The sequence below is a fragment of the Ochotona princeps genome, chromosome 3 (assembly GCF_030435755.1).
Source record: "Ochotona princeps isolate mOchPri1 chromosome 3, mOchPri1.hap1, whole genome shotgun sequence".
Lineage (NCBI taxonomy): Eukaryota > Metazoa > Chordata > Mammalia > Lagomorpha > Ochotonidae > Ochotona > Ochotona princeps.
In genome coordinates, this window is record NC_080834.1 from 89,724,291 (window position 1) to 89,745,811 (window position 21,521).

General features: G+C 50.3%; 1 protein-coding gene across 1 annotated transcript in view; it reads right to left on the minus strand.

The window, feature by feature from the left end:
• SLC12A8 (solute carrier family 12 member 8) overlaps positions 1-21,521 on the minus strand; it is a 155,737-nt gene that overhangs the window by 57,680 nt on the left and 76,536 nt on the right. The window contains exon 5 of the mRNA XM_058662009.1: positions 5,124-5,237. Coding sequence (XP_058517992.1) covers positions 5,124-5,237 — 114 coding nt within the window. The remainder of the gene's footprint in view (positions 1-5,123; positions 5,238-21,521) is intronic.

Here is a 21,521-nt window from a genome sequence, read left to right on the forward strand (position 1 = left end):
TGCTTCTAGAACCAATGGTTCTTCGAGCCAGAAGGTATCCTAGAGATCATGTACTTCATTTACAGACTTGGAAACTGAGGTCCAAAGAGAGAAAGGGATTTTACTCAAGTTTTTGAGCTGACTGCTAGAAGAACCAACACTAATCTTTACGTATCCTGACTGAGGCAGTGTTCTGCTACATCATACAGCCTCTCCACTTTTTCCCCCAAAGATTTATTCATGTATTTGAAAGTCAGAGAGAGGGAGAAGACAGATCTTCTATCCATTGGCTCACTCATCAGATGGTCACAATGACCAAGGTTGGGTGAACCTAAAGCCAGAAGCCAAGAGCTTCATCTGAATCTCCTTGTAGGTAGCAGGGACCCAACCACCGGGGTCATCTTCGACTGCATAAGTGAAAAACTCTATGACTCTATGCTAAGTAAGCATCCAGCATGGTATGTGAAAGGACCGACTATCATAAAGATGATAATTATTATCAATATTTGAGAGGATTTAGGTGATGTTTATCAATTAATTCTGCAAATAAGAACACAAAAATAAATTCAAATGACAGCTACAAGGCATCCTTCTTTCTGCCTGGCCCTGCTCACAGGTCCCTCTCCTGGGGGTCCACACGTGGGCCTCGCTGTTCCACAAACCTGGGGATCCTATGCTAGCCTAGCACGTCCTTATCCTCTCCCCACAAGACACACCATGGGTGAGTAGACCTGGGAGGTGTCTGGGAAGGGAGGAAAGAGGAAGTGGGATGAAGGTGGGGTCAGCACTCCTGGTTCAGGTTGGGCAGACTGATCCAGAACAGGGAGCATTAGGGCTGAAGCAGCTGACTAGAGGGTTCTTTGAGCATCGTGTGGGTGTGTGTCACAGAAAGGGAGAGAGAGCACACGTGCGAGCAGGGACAGCGTGGCAGTCCAGAGAAGTGGAAGGGTATCACAGAAATAGCAGGGTTCCTGACAAGGAAGATGACTATGGACACTCTGGTCAGGGCTTTTGGATTCCCGCCACATTTTTTCATGCTGGGTGTGGTCAACCACAGGCCCATGTGTTGGCTGTGGCCAAAGAGGCTCTTATCCCTTCCAGTAAGAGTGTGGGATCTGGGAACAAGGGTTATGAGACTTTACAGGACTCATGTTTTTTCTCGGTGAGTTTCCATTTCCTGGCTCCTTGGCAGACGCGGGGAGGGGGGTGTTCTGGACCTTGTGGACTTGGCATGGGTGTGTGTGTGTGTGTGTGTGTGTGTGTGTGTATGTGTGAAAACCCTGAGGGAAGAGATGCTTGTTTTTCAGAGAGTGCTTGGTGGTGCAGCTTAGAGGCAAATACGAGGTCACTGCCAAGCTTGCACCCATTCCCCACCCTGACAGCCCGGGTCACAGGGTGTGGCAGAGCAGGCGAGGATAGGAGGGCTGCTCCAGAAATCCAGAGGGGGTCACTGAAAACTGACCTCCAGTCTCCAGCCCCTGGGATAAAATATCTGACGCTGAGAGGGTGGAGAAGAACAGAAGCATTTGTTCTTCAAAACTCCTCTTCCCTCTCGGCAGCCTGGAGGTCTCCTGTTCAGAGGAGGATGGCGTTGGAGGAGCCCCAGCCATGACTCACTCAGAGCTAATCCTCGGTGAATCTGTCACCATGGAAACTGCCAATCATTCATGCTTTTCATAGCTTCACCGAACAGCTGCCCAGGGAGAGCAAGCTGTGTGCCGCATTTATACTGCCTACCATGCTGACGCTGGGCCTGGTAAACAGAGCAGCCCTCGCGGCAGGACCATACCCTGGTCTTGCCCACTCCTGGGCTGTGTGCTTCTAATCAAGCTCTTCCTAAGCTTTTCTGCGCCCTTTGCCCTCCCAGAGGGTAAAATCAGGGATTCTCAGCGTTAAGAGGATAGAGTGAGAGTGGGAGGGACAGGAAGCTACATAACGGAAGAGGGGCGGTAACGGCAATGTACTTGACAGCCTGTTCCCTACTACCGTTTTGTATTTGGAAGACTGCAGAATAAAACTTTCACAGCCAAAACTCCAGAAAACAAACCTCGATTCCTATTCTCAGGCAGTAGAGCTATGAAGAGCGTGGATGACGGCTTCCTTTCCTCTCCCATCCATCATGTCTGGCATCCAGGAGGTTTGCAACATGATCGCCAGAAAGAAATACAGATTTTACAAAAATGAAAAAGTTGAGAGTTCCTGGGTTAACTGATCTCCAAAGTGAATCCAACCCAATCTCTAGGTTACAGGGGGCCTGTTCAAGCCCCAGGCAGCAGTAACCACCTGCCTGGAGGAAAAGGCAGGGTTTCACCATGCTCACCAGGCATGCCCTTGTTTAACTATCTGACCAGGAACATGAGCCCTGGGCATGTAGAGTGGGAAGCTGGGAAAACAGCATGGAGAGGACACATCAGGACATGGATGTACTGACACTACCTCCTGGGATCCCTGAGTGTTCCTGGGAACAACTCCTGCTGGATTGTGCTCAGCCAAGGAGGCATGCAGCACCTGCCAGGGTAGACCTGCTGGCCTGGCATGTAGGCACAGGTCTTCATCTGGGGGAGTCTCACTGTCAGGCCATGGGGAAGCTCAGCCAGGTGGCCCCGAGACCAGATGCTGCACATGTGCATTGGGGAGACAGGAGCTAGGGAGAGGGACAGGAGGGGTGATGGGGGGGCTCAAGGAGAAGGCTCTGAAATATTTTCTGATATTAATTCTCTTTTTATTCCCTCTGTTTTCTCTTCCTTGTCTTTGCTGCCCAGTGAAGAGCAGTCTGACCTAGATCTAAATGCCTTAAGGGAGATACATGACTACAAGGAAGCGGGATTGGTCTGCACACTGTTTTGCATCTGTTTCTCAACAGCCTGGGTCCTTAGGAGAGTTGAGAGGTGTGCAGGAGTGGAAAAGCAGCAGCAGATGGCTAGGGACTGTGTGTGTTCGGGAAGGCAGGGGACAAAGAACAGACATGACCATGGACTCTGCAGGTCCCCATGCAAACAAAGCTACAGGAGTCCTTGTTCAAAATGCGTTAGGAATTTTAGCCACAGCAAAGCAGTAGCCAAGTGTGAGGCCTCTGTCTGCATGAGCCCAGCATGCATGCATCAGGTCACGCACCCATGCAGCTGGCTCCAGACAGGAATTCCATAGAACAGCCTGGCCCAGCCCCAAGCTGAGGAGGGAATCAGTGGGTGAAAGACTTTCTTGCTTTCTTCCTACAACTAAAATGAAGTAAAATAAAGATAAATAATTTCTTTTAAAACATGAGAACTCAAAATATCCACTGAATTTGAAATGTGGAAATCACTGATGACCTTGCCAGGAGCCCTATCATTGGCAGGACTGGCTTGGAATTCTGGGAGAGATGAGGGTAGGAGACAAGAAGGAGAGCAGGGAGGAGGGAAGCAGATGCAAGGAGGCTCCTGGTCGGTGGCAAAGACCAGGAGTATGTAGGGAAAGCACGCTGCTAGAGGGGAAGTGCAATGGAGGAAAGATGACTAAAGGTGGGTTGAGTTAACTTATTTCATGTGAACAGCTTTCCCGAGGCATGACTGACACACAACCAGCTGTGTGTGTTTCAGTAGAACAACGTGAAAAATTCCAACACAGAAACACACCATGAAACCATCCCCATATATCAGTAATGCATGCTTCACTCCTCAAAAGGTTTCCTCTTCTGGGTAGTCTCCCTTCTGCACCCTTCAACCTGGACAGCCATTGCTCTATTTTCTAATGACACACTCGGTATTTTCTAGAATGTTATCTAAAAGGAATTTCATAAAGCCTCCTTTAAAACAAAAAAAAGGTACTCTCCTAAAGTCTAACTTCTTTTACCCAATACAATTATATTGAGCTTCCTCTATACTTGAATGTATCCTTTTATCGCTGAGTAGTTTGCTGCTACAAGGCTGTCTCGTTTATCTGCTCACCTACTGAAGAGCACTGGTGCTATTTCCACTCTGAGACTGGTACAAATTAAGCTGCACTTCTGCACGCGTCCTTATATGGGCACGGGCTCTCCGTTCTCTGCAGTAGATAACGAAGAGTGGAGGGGTTGGACCTCTGTCTTTTTTAAGAAACTGTCAAATGGCCTGCAGAGTGGCTGCACCACTCAACATTCCCACCGGCCAGATGAGAGGCCCAGTTTATCCCGCTCATGGTCAACATGGGTGTGGATAACCTTTTTAATCTCAAGACATTCCAGGAGCTATGCCTGCTTTGTTATCCCTATCCTGTTTGGGAAAAGAATGATGAGCTAGGGCATGGCATGGTGGGGCAAGGCAGAGGGAGACACTCCAGGCCAGCAGCCTTGCTGGGATCAAGAGCAAAGTCCTCCTGTGACTCTGTGCCAGGGAGACAAGCCCAATCCCTAGTGAATGGCACTGTCCAGGAATCATTTGTCAACATGCTAGCTTACTGCCCTCAAAGCTGGGAACCCAAGCATGTAGCAAGTTCCGTAGGGGCTGCAGCTCTACAAGGCCCCTCCATGGCCATCATAGTGCAGCAAAGCAGAACGTAGGGATTGATTTATTCACTGTCCTATTAGGTCCAAGCCAGTGTAGCAAGAAAATCACACTTCTCTTGCTCCTTAGGAGAAGGCCTATCATTGGTAGGGAAAGGGCAGGTGGCATTCTAGCCCAAGTATACATTTGCTCAAGATGTGATATGGCTCTGTTTGCTGAGGAAGCCACACAGGTCAGCTTTTGATAGTAACAGTGAAGCCCAATATGGGGCCAGCACTGTGGTGCAGTGCATTAAGCCATCCACTTACAATGGGAGCATCCCACATTGGAGTGCCCAATCGAGTCCCAGCTCTTCTGCTTCCAATCCAGATCCCCGTTAATGAACCTGGTAAGATGGTGGATGACAGCTTGAATACTTGGACCCCTGCCACCCATGTGGGAGACCAGAATGGAGTTCCTGATTCCAGTCTGTCCCAAATTTGGGTATGATGGCCATTCAGGGAATAAATCAGCAGGTGGAAGACCAATCAGTCTCATTTTCTTTCATACTTTTTCTGTCAATTTGTCTTTCAAATAACAAAAATCAGACACACATCCTAGGAGCACAAACAGGCCCCTGGGAAATAACCATTTATATTCCTTATCCCGTAACAGGAGGGTGAAGAAGAACCCGGATTATAGTACCTGTGGCAGCTGGGAAGAACACCCCAAAGACGGTGAAGAAGGACTCCCCCGGGGTGTAATCCGGCAGAGTGTTGTTCCGTAGCAGCTCTGGGGAATAGCCAATAAAACCATGCTCTGAAATGACACAGAGGAGAGCAAAATGAGCCGAGAGGCAGGACACTACTTCATACGACTTCAAGTATTCAACAGTAAAGATGTGTGTGACAGACGGAGAATGCTCAGCTTGGCCCGAACATCCTCCTTCTCATTTCTAGGCCTGACTCTGGTTGACATGGCAGAAAAATGACAAGCAGTGAAGAGGAGTTACCTCTGGAAGGGGACACATGTTCACTTTTTGCTTCAGTAGACACCATTGAGTTGAAATATTATTCAATGAATAGGTATTAGTGTGTTTATTTTTCATTGAATGCAATACAAATTGGGGCTGGCATCACGGTGTAGTAAGTTAAGCCTCAGCCTGTGGTGCTAGCATCCTTTATGGGTACCAGTTTGAGTCCCACCTGCTCCTCTTCCAATCCTGCTCTCTGCTAATGCACCTGAGAAAGCAGTGGAAGAAAACCCAAGTGTCTGGGCCCCTGTATCCACGTGGGAGACCTAAAGGAAGCTCCAGGCTCCTGCCTTTGGACTGGCCCAGCTTCACCTGGGACAGCCAGGTTAGGCATGAACTAGTAGCTGGAAGATCTCTCTCTCTCTCTCTAAATCTGCCTTTCAAAAAAAAAAAAAAAAAAAAAAGCAATCTTAAAAAAAAAAAAAGCAGGGCCCAGCACATTAGCTGAATTGGCTAATTTACCTCTTTCAAGTGCTAGCATCCCATATGGGCACTGGTTCGGCCTGGGAAAGCTGAAAGACTTGAGACTTGGTACTCTGCATCCGGGAGGTAAACCAGTAGATGGGAGATCTTTTCCTCTGTCTCTCCTCCTCTCTATAAATCTGCCTTTCTGATAAAGGTAAATAAACCTTTAAAACATTTTTAAATAAAATAAAATTTAAGAAGAAAGCAATATTAATTGATATCAGCAAGTTACTTCTCTACTCAAAACCTCCCTTGAGTCCCTTCTAGCCACAGAACAAAGCATAGACTCTGTAGGATGCACACCTGGCCCAGTCCATCATTTCTTCTTTATCCCCTGGCCTTTTCCCAGGGCACAGTCTCTTTTCCTAGACCACCACTCACACCACCCCTGGTGCAGGGGCCGGGATGCTCCATATCTCTAACCATCCCTGTTGTGTTCATCCCTCAGGCCCAGCTCACATGTTGCTCCCCTGGGGACTTTACCTATTTAGACTCTCCTAACTGCTCCTGGGCCCATGATCAGCCACCCTCAGTCTTTCCTTAGCTAACCCTCCTGGAGGCAGGAAGTCCAATTTCCCGCATTGTTGTCTCCCAGATCCAGGCAAAGTAGGCTGCACTTCTCACATTCAGGAGTCTTTTTTTAAAGACTCAAAAAGCCACAGGTAGGGCCCTAGTGGCTAACATCCTCTCCTTGAACGCACCAGGATCCCATATGGTCACCAGTTCTAATCCCAGCAGCTCCACTTCACATCCAGCTCCTTGCTTGTGGCCTGGGAAAGCAGTCAAGCTCAGCCCAAAGCCTTGGGACCCTGCACCTGCGTGGGAGACTCGGAGGAAGTTCCTGGTTCCTGGCTTCGGATCAGCACAGCACCGGCTGTTGTGGCTCACTTGGGGAGTGAATCATCGGACGGAAGATCTTCCTCTCTTGTCTCTCCTCCTCTCTGTATATCTGGCTTTCCGATAAAAATAAAATAAACCTTTTTTTAAAAAAGGCACAGGTAGAAATTGATCCATCTTCCATTCACTGGTTCATCACCCCTAACAGGCCACAACAGCTGCTGCTGAGCCAATCTCAAGCCAAATGCCAAGAACTCCATCAGGGTCTGCCACGTGGATGACGGGGCCCAAGCATTCAGGTTATCTACCACTGCCTCTCCAGGTGCAGGAGCAGGAAGCTGGGTTGGCAGCAGAGCAGCCAGGACTCCAACTAGAACTCTCAGAGGAGATGCTGGTGTCAGATGTGCAGGCTTAGCCTACTATGCCACAACCCCACACCCTACAGGGCCTGAGATGCCTGAGGTCCCTGAGATGCCTCAGCTGATGCACATCTCACGTGCACACTTTCAGTCTGACTGACTCACAGATGCTCCATAGCAGGAACATGTCTGAGCAGATCTCTTCAAAGTTTTTCAAACATTTCTGTTCACGGACTTGAACCAAGTCTGTCACATGGTTTCCATGCTAGACACTTTGTCCCTCTGGCCAAGGCAGTCACTCTAAACAGCAACTGGGACATGACACAGAATTCAGATGTTCCTGGACTTGGGGACACCCGGACTGTCAGCCTCTGCTCTCACACTCTGCCTCTGAAGAAGAGCTGGTTTGTTCCTTCAAGCTGTGGCCCTACATCTATTCTCATCCCTCAGTCTGCTGACGTGGGATGAAGACCCAGCCAACGAGACATTGCTGAGCCCAGGATCTTGGTGACATTACTTCCAGTGTGCCTCACCCCCAAGCCCACTCCAGGCGGAGCCACAGCCCGGGCCTTCCTCCACAGGACCCAGCTCCTGCCACACGGATGAGCGCTGCTTACCACTTCCAAAGTTCATCACCTCATAGGAAAAGTATTTAAGAAAAACTAACCAAATGAAAGCTCGGTGTAGCCCAGGGCACTCTTGGGAACTCAGGTCTTTAATCACTGTCAGTGGCTCTTTTTGGAATGAATAAAATTGTTTCTGGCACACGAGACCCAAGAACCACACACCCTTTCTGAATTGTCTCACGTTTCATAGCTGGTCTTTCCATTATTAACAAAAAAACAGTAAGTGCTAAGTTAACTGTAGCTTAGCTGTTGGCTGACCCCACTTGCCAAGTCTGAGCAGAAAACCGTGCCCACCTGTCTTGGAATGGAGCTGGGCAAGCAGGGATAGCCTCCAGGCCTGATGGCGCATGCACGTTGCCACCTCACTGCTCATAAACATGCCACCGGGGGCCCACCATCTCCTTACTCACCAGGCCTGCCAGCCTCACCCTGGTTACTCGCAGGTTCAGAGAGATGTCAGGCTCCCATGAGAAAAGTCCCTGAGGAAACCAAAGGAGGCCCACAAGCTGAGTGAATGGTGCCTCAGCTGCCTCTCTTGCAGCCCTGCTAGTTTCTGAACACACCTGCTAGCCCTCCACAGGCACCACTGTGGACATTTCACTGCCCTTTGTTAACTGAACTGTCTCATCTTTGAAAAGCATCTAGCAGATGAAGGTATTAGTCAAACTTTAAACAACGGAAAATTCAGGAATGTTCTAAGCATCTAGGGAAGACCAAGGTACCTGAAATGTTTATAAAGAGTTTCAAATACCATGGAAAACTGCCCAACTTATAGACAGTATACACTAAGAAAGCTGACAAGTTTTACATGCTATATTCATATTACATAAATGTATTTATTAACTTATAAATGGTTAAGTATCAAAGTATAAAATTTTAAAAATTTATCCATGTAAGAAAAACTTTGAAGAAAACATACCAAAATATTAACTGTGATTGTCTGTGTAAGGCAATTATGAGCAATTTTATTTTATTTATACAAAATTTCCACATTAAAAAAATACTATGCTTATTATCCAAGAAATATCTTCTAGGAAGGGCGCCCTGTGGCACAGTGCGTTAAGCCACCACTTGAGACATCTGTCTTCTGCATTGCAAATCCTGGCTTTGAGTTCCTCCTCTTCTTCCCATCCAGCTTCCTGTTGAGGCAAACCCTGGGAGGCAGCAGGTTTTGGCTCAAGTACAAGCCCAGATAAGAGTTTCTGGTTCCGGGTTCTGGTCTGGCCCAGCCCCAGAATCTAACCAGCAGATGGAAAAATCAGTCTCGCCCCATCCTGGCATTCTTCCTTTCAAATACATTAAAAATACATATTTTTATTTAAAAAGCAATATCTTTAAAAAAAATTCATCCCATATACAAGTATCTTTTACTTCTTTTTGCTTTCCCACTTATAGTCTACTTATTTCCCAAAAGGATTTGAGTAGTGGCTGTTAAGACAAACACAAGCAAGATGGGGAAAAAGAAAGAACTCAAAGAGAAAAAGAAACTGAACGTGAGACAGCAAGAGCTGGAGTCACCCACAGCGGAACCTGCACACGCACAGTTCAAAGCCAGGGATGTCCCACAAGACGCCTGTAAGACCTGTAGAATCGTCTAGAAGCCACATGGGATATTAGAGCCATTTGACCAAGACCACTGAGAATACTACACCTGTGGCTCTTCCCTCACCAAGGCCACCTCCTCTGGGGTGAGCAGGAGCCCCACGAGCTCCTCCTCCTTATGTTTCCTCCGTCCTTACGACTCCCACAGAGGCCCCCATATGACCCAATACCTCACCAAGCGTCCCTGGTCCTGAGTCAGCTCTCAGGGAGGCTGCACCCGCTGGTTCCTACCTCGCCTGCCGAGACCCAGGTCTCTCTCCCACACCCCAGACTCGGCAATGCAGGCACACAGGTGAGATACTGAGGGCTAACTGAGGCATGGTGTGAGTTTGGCTGGGCAGGGTTGAGGCATGCACAATCTGTTGCGTCCTCCTACGGTGGCCTAATGCCAGATTCGCTGACGTGCAGACAAAAGGTTCATATTCAGTCTGATAAAAGCTGTGGGCCTATTTCCCACACATATCACCCTTTGCATACCTCTGATATCTTTGAAACGTCTCTTGGGGGCACAGCCCCTAGGCGTCAGGGGCTATGTCTGCACCTGACACCTCCTACCAGGCCCTGCACACCTCCCCAGGCCGCTGTGAAGATCCACCTCAGAGTTGCCAGCAGCCCTAAGAGTGACAGTGACAATTATGGTATTGCAGTCAACCCCTGCCGGGCAACAACACAGACTGTGCAGGTTCCCCAAGGACATCACAGGGCAACCTACCTTCTAAAAATAATGCCAAGCATCATCAATTCAACTCCACCTCTGTACCGACCTCTACATCACCCTGCAAGATGAGAGCTGGGCACATCAAGGCTCGTCCAAGGTCATAGGGCCAAAGCTGCCTGTGTCTCACCTACTACGTTTCCAGCACCCACACCTCCCACCCCCAAGAAGTATGAGCCCAGGTTTCCCAAGAAACACACACCTGAGACAGCAGCACTGCCTTGCAGCTCCCCTGGGAGACAGGGCAGGGCCCAGCCTGCACACTGGCAGGACCTCAGGCCCATTCAAATTCAAAGTTGTCCATTCCCCATGTTCCTCTGTAATGCATCCCAGAGTTGTTCCTTAGGGAATTTGTGTGTGTGTGTGTGTGTCAAACTGAACTCTGAAAGTTATTTTCATTTTATTTAAAAGGCAGGGAGACAGAAACAGTGACTGGGAGGTGTCTTTGAGTTACCGATTCACTCCTTAAATGCCTACCACAGCCAAAGTCAAGAGCCCAGAAATCATGTGGGTGACTGGACCAAACTCTCTGAGCCATCACTGCTGCCTCTTAGGGTGCCCACTGATGGGGAGCTGGATTGGAAGAGGAACTGAGACTCAAACCAGGGACTCCAATGTGGGAGACAGGTGTCCTTGGTACAAAATGCTGCATCCAATGCCCACCCCTAAAGCTTGTTTGCTGACCTCCAAAGGGGCTCTGTGCCTCAGAAACCCACAGATCTTTCGGCTCCTCTGCTGGTACCAGGGACCCCCAGGGCCTGGTTCTTGTCAGCACACAGCTTCCAGCTCTAAGAAGCCCCCGTGACCAGGCCTGCAGCACTATGTGTAAACGTGTCTGGGCTTGACCTAAACATCTGGTTCGGAACTAAAAATACCTTGGTCTCATTTGAGCTGTGCGCTTTTAGTAAGACCAGAAACACAGCAGGGGAAAAGGCAGAGAGGACAAATCCTGGCAAGACCCAGCAGGCAGGCCCAGGGCGACAGGCAGGGCGGCCGGGCTGCTGAGAGCCCTCCTCTGCCACACACAACTCAAGCTTCCTGTGACGGGGCCCGTGGGCGGCAGGCCTCGCTCTGTCTGCCCCCACGAGGAGTTGAGTGCCCTGCCCCAGTGGGGATAGCACAGTCTAGACCCCAGGAAGGGGGAGGGGATCACTGGGAAGCCCTGGGCGGCACCTGCAACACCACTTTGGAGGCTGCTGAAACCAGAAGGGAGGGTGGCGGCTGATGGGGAGTAGGGCTCATTTCGTGGATGTCGGCTGCAGACGTTGCTTACCCTAGACAGCAACTAGGGGCTGTCTCTGCATCTCTGGGGCCCCTCCTGCCCTAGAGGCTGGCCAGGCAGTCCTTTCCTGGGGATGGACAATGGGAGAGCTGGCCCACCAGGATTAGCGAGGGAAAGAAAGGGCCTAGGGCAGACAGACAGGGTAGGAGGGGGCCTCCTCTGTAAGCAGGGAGGGTGGAGCCTGGGAGGCCACAGGAAGGAAAAGGAAAGGAGAGGCCTACATTTGGGGAAGGAGGGCAGTCTCCAAAACAAAGCCCGAGGAGAGACAGGGGAGCCACGAGGGGCCTGGCAGGAGTGAGGTTAGTGCACCAAGTGTGCCCAAGCCCCTCAAAGGAAGAGGACCAAGTATAGCGCCAAGGGCCTCAACAATCATTAGCAGGGCCTTCCAGTGGTCAACTCATTTAGACTTTTCAGGGTGAAGCTAAATCAGAATCAGAGTTATTTGTCAGTGTATTTAACAACAAGGTCTCTGGGTCCAGAACCATGGCTCAGTTGGCTGATCATTTACCTCCAAGCAGCAGGATCCTATATGGGTGCTAGTTGGTGTCCTGGCTGCTCCACTTCCCATCCAGTTCCCTGCTTGTGGCCTGGGAAAGCAGTGGAAGATCCCCCAGGGAGTGTGGATATGCCACCTCTGAGTCAGTGTGCATGAGAGGAGCCAGAGATCCCAGGTGAGCTCCCAGGTGAGCTCCCAGGTGATGCCAAACTCTGCCCTGCAGATGGCACTCCAATGGCAGGGCAATTGATGGCCAGAAGCCCATTCTCAGGCCCCAGGACACAGCACCCAGAGCTTCCACCCCGTGTCCCCATGCTGCAGGTGCTCCACACCATGCACACTCTCCACATGAAGCTCAAACTATACAGCTGTGGGCCCAGCGCAATGGTTGCCAGGATCCCACAGGGGTGCCAGTTCAGGTACCAGCTGCTCTACTTCCCCATCCAGCTCCTTGCAACAGCCTGAGAGAGCAGTGGAGGATGGCCCAAGGCCCTGGGACTCTGCACCCATGTGGGAAAACTAGAAAAACTCCTGGCTCCTGGCTTCAGATCGGCTCAGCTCTGGCCATTGTGACTACTTGGGGAGTGAACCAGTGAACAGAATTTCTCTCCGTATCTCCTTCTCTCTGTATGATATGCCTTTCCAGTATAAATAAATAAATCTTAAAACACACATAAAACTATACAATTGTGGTTGGCAGTCACTGCCACACGGTCTCAGGGTATCAAAGCCATAGGGAGACAAGCAGGCATTTAGGGTCTCTGTCATGGTCCCATGTTCACAATTGAGCAGTTCAGAATGCAGAGTAGGGGGCCAGAGGAACCAGCCATGGGAAATCCAGAGCTTAACTGTGAGCCTGGCCTGTAGTGCAGGCAGCAGCCTCACGCCTGCATCTGCTGGGCACTTGCACTGCATCCTCCGGCTTGCTGCCAAGCGCAGCTGTTCCAGGCAAGCCTGGTGGGCTGCACTGGCACAGGCAAGCAAGAGTAAGTCCTGGGAGTCTTGGAAGAGACCCTCCCAGAGGGTCCTGGGCAGTGAACTGGGCAGCTGCTCCAGACCAGTTTCCTCCCTGGCTTCAGCCCTAGTGATTTGGGGCCTCCCCAGAGAGGGTGGGGAGAGGATGTGAGCCGGGTTTCCAGACCCGAACCCCCACCCAGAGAGAAAATACACACAGAGAGGGCTGGGTGTTCCAGCAGTGGCCAGAAGGGAAATCTAGAGAGGGGCCTGGGCTGGTCACTGGGCTGTGGGAGTCCCGCCCAGACCGCCCAGGGTGGGACAGCCTGGAGCCTGGGCCTGGCCCTGGGGAGCGCCTCCACCCTCTGGGAAGACAGGCTGCCAAGAACCCACAGGGCTGGGCAAGCCGGGGATGAAGGGCCTGGGATGGAGGGGATGTCTGGGCAATGCCTCTGGCAGCGGAGGGTGGGGCCTCAGCATCCAGTCACAAAAGCCAGGAGCTCCTGCCAACCTGTGCCATCCAAAAGGGCAGTCCTGTGTTCTCTCACTTGAGAAAAGGAAGATGCTTCTCTTCCCCCTCATGAGAAAAGATCATTTTTCATGTCCAAGAAATCCCTCCACCTGCTGACCCAGGCTCCAGCTGAAATACTTACTTAAAAAAAAAAAATCTTCTAATGGCTTTGGCTGTCTGTGAGTTCCAATGGGATTTTGGCTTAGAGAGGCCTAGAGTGGAAAGAACTGTCACTGCAGGGATGGGCGCTGGGGCAGCTCCCCAGGCCTCGGGGCCTCTGGGGTGATGGCTCCCCTGTCTCTGGGAGAAGTCTGGCCTTACCTGGGAGAACTGTAAACTCATGACAACCCTATTAGGTGCACACATTCTGCTCAGGTAGGGAAACAGAGGAACTGGACTCAAAGCTTGTGCTGCCCCAAGGATGCACGAAGCCTTGGGAGTGGGGTTGGGGAGAAGGGAGGAGCTCAGACTGGGGCCCTGTAGAGGAGCCCCCTGGAGAGGCCCCACCCACCAGCCTGGCCTGCAAATCCCGGAGCTCCAAGGAGCTCTGAGAAAGGGAAATCTGGCCTGCTTATCTCCTGGGGGAAAGGAATGTGCTCTCCCGCCAGGATAAGGGGTTGTTTTGACAGGAAGTCTCCACCCTGGCTGTGGGCTCCTCCCAGCCACCACTTACTCCTTCTGGCTGTCCCTGTCTCTGGCATCCCACTTCCCACATTTAAACTCCTGACCTCAACAATTTCCCCCACCCACCCAAATAATCCTAACCTCATTCATGCCCCCTTCCCCCACCCTGGTCTGGATGCCCCCTCCAGGCAGGAGGAAGTGTGGGAGGTCAAGTGCCCCTGCAGGGGGCAGAGTCCGCATCAACAGGGTTGATATAAGCAGTTATATAAGCAGGGCTACCCTCCTGCTGAGACTGGGCTGAAAATATCCAGCCTCCTCCAGGCACACAAAACACACACAGTACCCACCAGACCAAGCAGCTTGCTCCATTCCCAGATTCAGTGTCACAGAGCCTCAGAATGTCAATGTCATCAGTCAGGAGTCTCAACTCTATCTTCCCGAAGGGAAAGCTGGGGTCCAGGAAAGGAGACTTTTACCTCCCATAAAACCAGGAGCTGGTCAAACAAGACCACAATGCAGTGTGGCTCCAATCTAACACCTATTCTAGCTTACAAACCCCTGACTTTCCATTGGCCTATACCAGGTGGGGGACCTGCTGCTTTATGTCCTGGGTTAGTTCCAGTATCTAATCCCAGATGCTTTGCCAAGTAATACAAAATGCCCTTAATACGAAGCAATGGAAATAGCCCGAGCGCCCATCACCAGATGAAAGAGCAAGCTAAACGCAGTCTATCCAAACACGGGTGCACTGTTGGACCACAGAAGGGAATAAAAGGATGATGTGTAACATGGGTGAACTCTGAACACACATGAGAGAAGGCAGACACAAGAGGATACATAGCGTATGGTTCCACTTAACAGGAAATGGCTAGAACGGGCCAAATCATAAAGACAGAAAACAGGATAGCACTTACAGGGGCTAGAGAAAGGACTTCTGACTTAATAGATGGAGAGGTTCTGCCTGGAGATGATGAAAAAGTTTTGGAAGCAGATGGTGGTGGTGAAGGGTTGGCCACAGGTAAAGCTGTATCCATGCACAGGAACCATCTGTTCTGTATCAGTCTTCTTTTCAGGCCAGCTCTCCTCTCTGTCCAGCCAGGTAATGGGAGTCAACAGGATGTCTCCCCATAAAGTTTCATATCTCCTTTATGTCTCTTCCAGTACCCTCACATGAAGAGGTAGATGTAGATGGTCCTGGGCCTCACATAACTCCTGGGCAGACCTTAACAGCCACCTAATTATATAACCCCTCCTGTCAACTTTTGGGTTTGAATAGCAGAATTTTGCTGGGTGCCCCCAAAACTCCTGTGCCCATGTATGTTAAGACCTCAGAAACAGTTTTTGCTGGCTGGCACCAAAGCCATGAGGGCCACTATCAACTGCAGCCCTGGCTTTATCATAGGCCCTTACTTTGCTCCTACTCAGATTAGAAAAACAGAATAGTCACCTTAGCTCCTACAAGCAGCCAGAGTCCCCATGAGCAGAGGGAGGGAAAGAGCACAGGACTAGAAGCAGGCCAGACTATCTCCACTAGAACATAGGCACTATAGATCAGAAGCAAGTGTTTCTTTCCCACAAACATACAAGTTTTTTTTTTGTTTGTTCTTTTTGTATCCTGTTTATTTCTCAAGACCTCACTAGACAGTCTTAACCAATTTTTCATGCATGTTCTAGCCTAAGCCTCCCCACTAATGCCACACAACGCAAGGCTGGGATAGTGGGATTGAGCAGAAGTGAGCCCAGTACCCTGCCAAACCCAAGTGGACACTCCATCCACAAATGGCTGAATGCAACACCTGCCATGGTGATTCATCTGCCACCACAGAGGCACCCCCAAAAAAGCTCCTCAAGACCAACCCTCAGAGACTCCATGATTCCAATGAGCTTCAGGGAGAACTCAAGCCACCTTTTCGAAAGGACTTTTGATAACTAAACCCCCCTCCTGTGTCATCCACTCAAATGTAAAAAAAAAAATTTTTTTTCTAACCAAACCATTAACCAATTTCTTTTGCAGGACTAGGAGCCTCCCATTCCTCCTGCACTAGGTTGCAACCACCACTGATAGAACACTGCACCCAAACTCAGCTTGAAGAAGCAATAGAGGAGAACAAAGCCCCTTTTCCTTTATGTGTAACAAAAGGGAGGAATGTGGGGGTGATTTGAACATCACATCTTGGACCTGGCGCCATTTCCTGCTGCTTCTTCCCCTTAGCCCATGAAATCAGTGCCGTTCTGGTTATCCACCAATCAGACGTAACCTGGCACCTTACCTGATAATCCCACTCCCCAATCTCTGGTCCCTCCCCCTAGTCTCCACCCACCTATCTGGCTCAGAGGATCTCAGCCACAAGTCCCTGGGACCAGTAAACAGCCTACAAGGCCCTTCTCCTGCCCCCTCTCTCTTCCATTCTCTTCTGACCTAGTTCTTCCCCATCCCCTCCATCTCATCCCTTCCCTTTCCCTGGCAGCCCCCATCCTGACACCGTGGCAGGAGATGTGTCCCTTCCAGTTTTCTCCCCCTCCACCCCTGCTCCTGTTCCTATCCTGCTGGAATAAAGGACCTCATAATATCTCATCACATCTGGTGTTTCAGTTTGCAGTAAACTAATCATGAAAAGAGGACTTGGCTGCAGGAATTAGCTGCATGTAACAGCATAAGAACTTTGAGAACTTTAAGTACACTTAAAACCCAACAGCAATCAATTGTACTATGAAACATGGTGGGAGGGGTGGGTGACACTGAGCTTGAGACACTGCTTGGAACACTGGAATCCCAAATGGAGTGCTTGGTTCGAGTCCCAGTTCTGCTCCACATTCCAGCTTCCTGCTAATGCGCATGCTGGGAGGCAGCTGGTGATGGCTCAGGTACTTTGGATCCCTGCCATTCACAGGGGACACCTAGATAGAGCTCTGGGCTCCTGGCAATAGTTCTGTTTCAAATCTTGTGGGTATTTGAAAGGTAAGCCAGTGGATGGAAGATCTGTCTTTATTTCAAATAAATAAAAGTCAATACAAAATAACAAATGTAATGGTTAAAATGGTCAACTGTGTGTTAGAGCTATTTACACACACAGATCAAGCTGGTTTATCAGCACAGTATGTTGCTTAGAGAGAAATACTCTACAATCTTGCTGTAGGCCAGCACTCCAACTGGCTTAACAGTTGTGGAAAAGGAGAATGAAAGGAGCTTCTTCACCAGGTATCAGTAAGTAAGGGGTTAGAGCCACGTCCTGACCACTCCTAACAAGGCCTTGGCACAGCTCTGGGCTGCCTGCAGCTGCAGTCCACCTGACCTCAAGTCTAAGTAGCTTGACTCAGGCAGAAAGCAGGGCATCCTCAGGAAGCCAGCCCTGCCTTCATCGAGGCTTAGACCCTCCAGGGTTTTACTGAGGCTCCGGGATGGGGGGCATTGGCAGCAGAGCCGTAGAGAAGCAGACTGTCCCATCTCAGCAGCCCTGTCCAACTCTCACCGAAAACCTCCACCAAGCCAGGGCCACTGTTGTCCCAGTCTCACATGGAGCACATCCCCACTTTCAAAGCTTGCACGTTCTCTGGGACCACAAGCCTTGGAGCAGCATTTATCAGGGGTTCCTGCCAATGACAGCAGGCCTTGAAGAAATAGGCCATGACCCCAGCTTCCTACCGGGTACCACGGGAAGGCAAGCAAGTGCTTGCCATGAGGTGCTCCTTTGTGCCTTTTCTGCAGGAGCCTGTGGACAATGAGTTGGGTTTGTGCCATCCCCCCATCACATTGGAAACCCCTCAAGGGCTGGGACAAGTTTTCTCCCCTCTCTGGATTCTCTTCTTACCCCCTTGATAGATAGTCACTGGGGTGTCAGAGGGGACCACGCACCCTGCCTGGACAGACCCCCTTCACACTTGCTTGTCCCTGAATGCAGCAGGACAATTTCTGCTCTGGATGTAGGGAGGAAAGCAAAGAGAGAGGAGGAAGGATGATGCCCTTCAATACTTGGCACTTGAAGTGCCTTTGGTGGTGATGGGAATTCTGGTGCTGGAAGCATCAAAGGAACATGGAAAGGAGGACATCCCGTTTTAACTCTACTTAGCATGCCCACATCCCATCCTGGAGACCCTGTGCTTAAGTCCTGGCTCCAGTGCCAGCTCCTTGCGATCATGCACCCTGGGAGGCACCCTGGGATGCTTTCAGGACTTGGGTCCCTGCCATTCATATCCCAGGCTGCTGGCTTCAGCCTGACCCTGACCCCAGCTGTTGCAGACATTTGGAGAGTGAATCTGTGGGTGGGTTTCTCTTTCTCTGTCTTTCAAATGGAGAAGATTATGTTCATTTTGCTTTCACCTCTTATCCTCTACCCATCTGCGAAATTGAAATCTTCCTTTGGAGGTCTTTGAGAAGACTTCCTGACGCTGAAGCTTCAGAAGGCACTGTCCTGGGAGTATAACCTAGGGAGCTTTGGGAGACTTCTCCTAGGATAAACAATGGTCATGACAGCAGCCATTTATCAAGCGACTGTTTTCTGCCAGTTAGGACACTATGCCTTTCAGTTTAAATTCTGACAACCTAGTAAGGTAGGCATTGTTACCCGCTTCTCAGAAACAGAGAGGTAAGCAACTTACATAGAGAGTTGTAACGGGTGGGAACTTCCACCCAGGGGGCTGATTGCAAAGGAGCGACTCTGAGGACTCAAGTCAATATGACGCAATCTTTCAAGCTGCACCAGCAGTTGCGGCCACTCGCCAACTCTCCACAGGGCCTGGCAATTCATCGGCAAATGCAATCCTGGCCTGGGCTGCGGGCACCTAGGTGATGGGGTAGGGTTGACCCTGGGGCTGAGGACTCAATATTACTTTAGAATCCACTCCTGAACATTAACTTGCAAGTCCCAAGTTGCTGCAGACAGCATGAAGTTCCAAGACTAGAGAGATACGGGTGAAACCAATGGGGGTTAGAGAGGATAGACATGTCACAACTCAGTCATCTCTCTGGCTGGCCTCATCTGGACTCTGGAGCGAAAGTTAGGGAAGAAAAGCAAGGTGAGGCCCCCATAGATCTTCAAGGTATTATTTTCAAATGTATGGTTTAGTGTGTCATCTTCTGCTATCCCCCAGGAGGCAGCACTCTCCAGCCAAATCCACCTGCAACCAACTCCCTGCCCTAGCTGGGGGCATTCACAGGTTGCTGGGCCCAAGAGCTGTGCTCAGCCAGAGCTCTCCACCCAGTCACAGCCTAGACCCAACCACTTGGCTTCCTGGGCCTGAATGTAGCCGATCACCCCACTGCCTGCCCAAATGGAACTTGAGGACATAACTCCCCTGATGTTTTGTGTCCCACACAAACCCACCATCATGCTCCCTGACCCAGGTAGCATCCTCTAAATGCTGAAACCACCCAAGTACCATCCTGAACCGAGAACATTCTGTACGGTACCCACAGGGAGAGCATACCTGCTAGGTACAGTGAGTGGGAGGGGAGGAATGCAAGCCTGGCTGGCCATGCAGTCGAGGGCTCAGGGTCTCACTCTCCATTTCCTTGGAACTTCCAGCTACTTGAGGCTCAGGCGTGTGAAAGGACCCTCCCAAGTCAGTGATTTCATATGTCAGGCATCCAGCTCCAAACCCGGGCCAGGAGGGCTGGCCAGCCAAGGCCCTGCTGCTCAGAGCTAGAGCTGACACAGGGCAGAAGCTGAGCAGTGATAGCTCTCAAGTCCTGTGTAAGTTTCCTGTCCTTGGCCTGGGGTTCCTTATCTGATACCCAGAGCCCAAACCAGCAAATGAAAATAGTTTAATGGAGACAGTAAGGGGAGGGGAGGGTGAAGCAGGGCACCTGGAGTCATCGGAATCCAACTCAACACAAGAATGAGGCCTGCTCCCAGGCCTCCTCCAGCAGGCAGGAGTGGGGACCTCTAAATTCACCCTAGGCCAGAGACACACTAAATATTCAACTCACTCACTTTTAAAAACAAGAGCCACTGGTACTAAATGTTACTGCATGGGGAGAATGACTAAAAGAACATACTGTGCTTCTGGTTCAGGTCAGTAAGGGAGAGGCAGAAAGGAGGAGAAGGCACTGGATGGTGAGGATGGAGATGAAGCAGAAAGCTGGAGTGGGGGCAGACAATGAGACCAGGGAGGGAACAAAAGCGGAGAAAGAGAGGCAAGCCTACGCCAAAATAAGGTAGGGAGGAGATGAAAGATGGCAGGTGCACCTAGAGGAATGGGGAGAATGACAATTTGCTGCTGGCTGGGTCTCCAGCAGTTCAAAAACCCTTCCCGGACAAAAGCCTGTGTTTATCCTTCCTGACTGTTCCGATTCTGCGTCAGGCCTCTGTTCTCATCCTTAATCTCTCTCTTCTTGGGGTCAAGAAGGCCTCTGAGACTCTGGCAGTAATTTTGGATCCTTTCCTAGAAAAATACACTGATTCAGATTTCACATGTTAATTTCAAGGGCTCATGGACCCTGTGCTAAAACTACTTATTTTGGAAGCTCCACATTAAATGGAAAGCACATGGTGGCCTGTGCAAAACACAGCAGCAGCCCAGTTGCACTCGGACCACAACTAACCACTGACCGCTCAGACCATACACAACTCTGGTATGTGTGTGTGTTCTGTAGCCCATCCCTTTGAGTTTCAATCATACCAGTGGCTTCTTGGACCGAATTTGGGGTCTAAGCAGTGTCCCCTAGGTTGCTACCCCAACAGTGGTTTCAGAAACAAGGCTGCTTTCTTCAAGGGGTCAGAGGTGAGCATGGATGATGAGTATAGAGGCACAGGCCTTCCTCTGACCCAAGGGACCACGCCTGTTCTGCAATCCACCCTTTTGTGGGATTGACTGCAGTCAGGCTACAAATGTGCATGTGCCTGTGACATGCAGACACGCAGGGCAGGCCTCTGGCGCCACGGTGAAGATGCTGCTTAGGAGACCTGCATCTCACATTGCAGTGCCTGAGTTCCAGTCCTGGCTCTGTGCCCAACTGCAGCTCCCTGCTAATATGCACCCTGGGCGGAAGCATGAGATGGCACAAATGGTTGGGTGCCTGACACTTACACGGAGAGCTCGACCAGGCTCCACGCCAGCTAGTACAGGCATCTGGGGAGTGAATCAGTGTATGGGAGCTCTCTGTCTCCCAAATAAGTTTTGGTAAGAAATTCTAAAATGTAGATTACTGATCCAAAACTGGATGGTCCAATCTGAACTATTTTAAGATTTATTTTTATTGGAAAGGCAGATATACAGAGAGAAAGATCTTCCATTTGCTGGTTTGTTTTCCAAGTGGCTGCAACAGCTGTAGCCAAACCAATCTGAAGCCAGGAGCCAGAAGCATCTTGGTCTCCCGTGTGGGTGCAGAGTCTCAAGGCTTTGAGCCTTCCTCCACTGCTTTCCTAGGCCACCAGCAGGAAGCTAGATGGGAAGTGGAGCAGCCAGGACATGAATTGGCACCCATATGGGATTTGGGTGTGCAAGGCAAGGATTTAGCCACTAAGCTATCACACTGAGCCCTGAACTATTTTTCCAATGAACTTGCAGGAAATTCTGTTGCAGGTAGGGCCAGCATGATGGCTCAATTGGCTAATCCTCTGTCTTGCAGCACTGGCATCCCCTGTGGCCACTGGTTTGTGT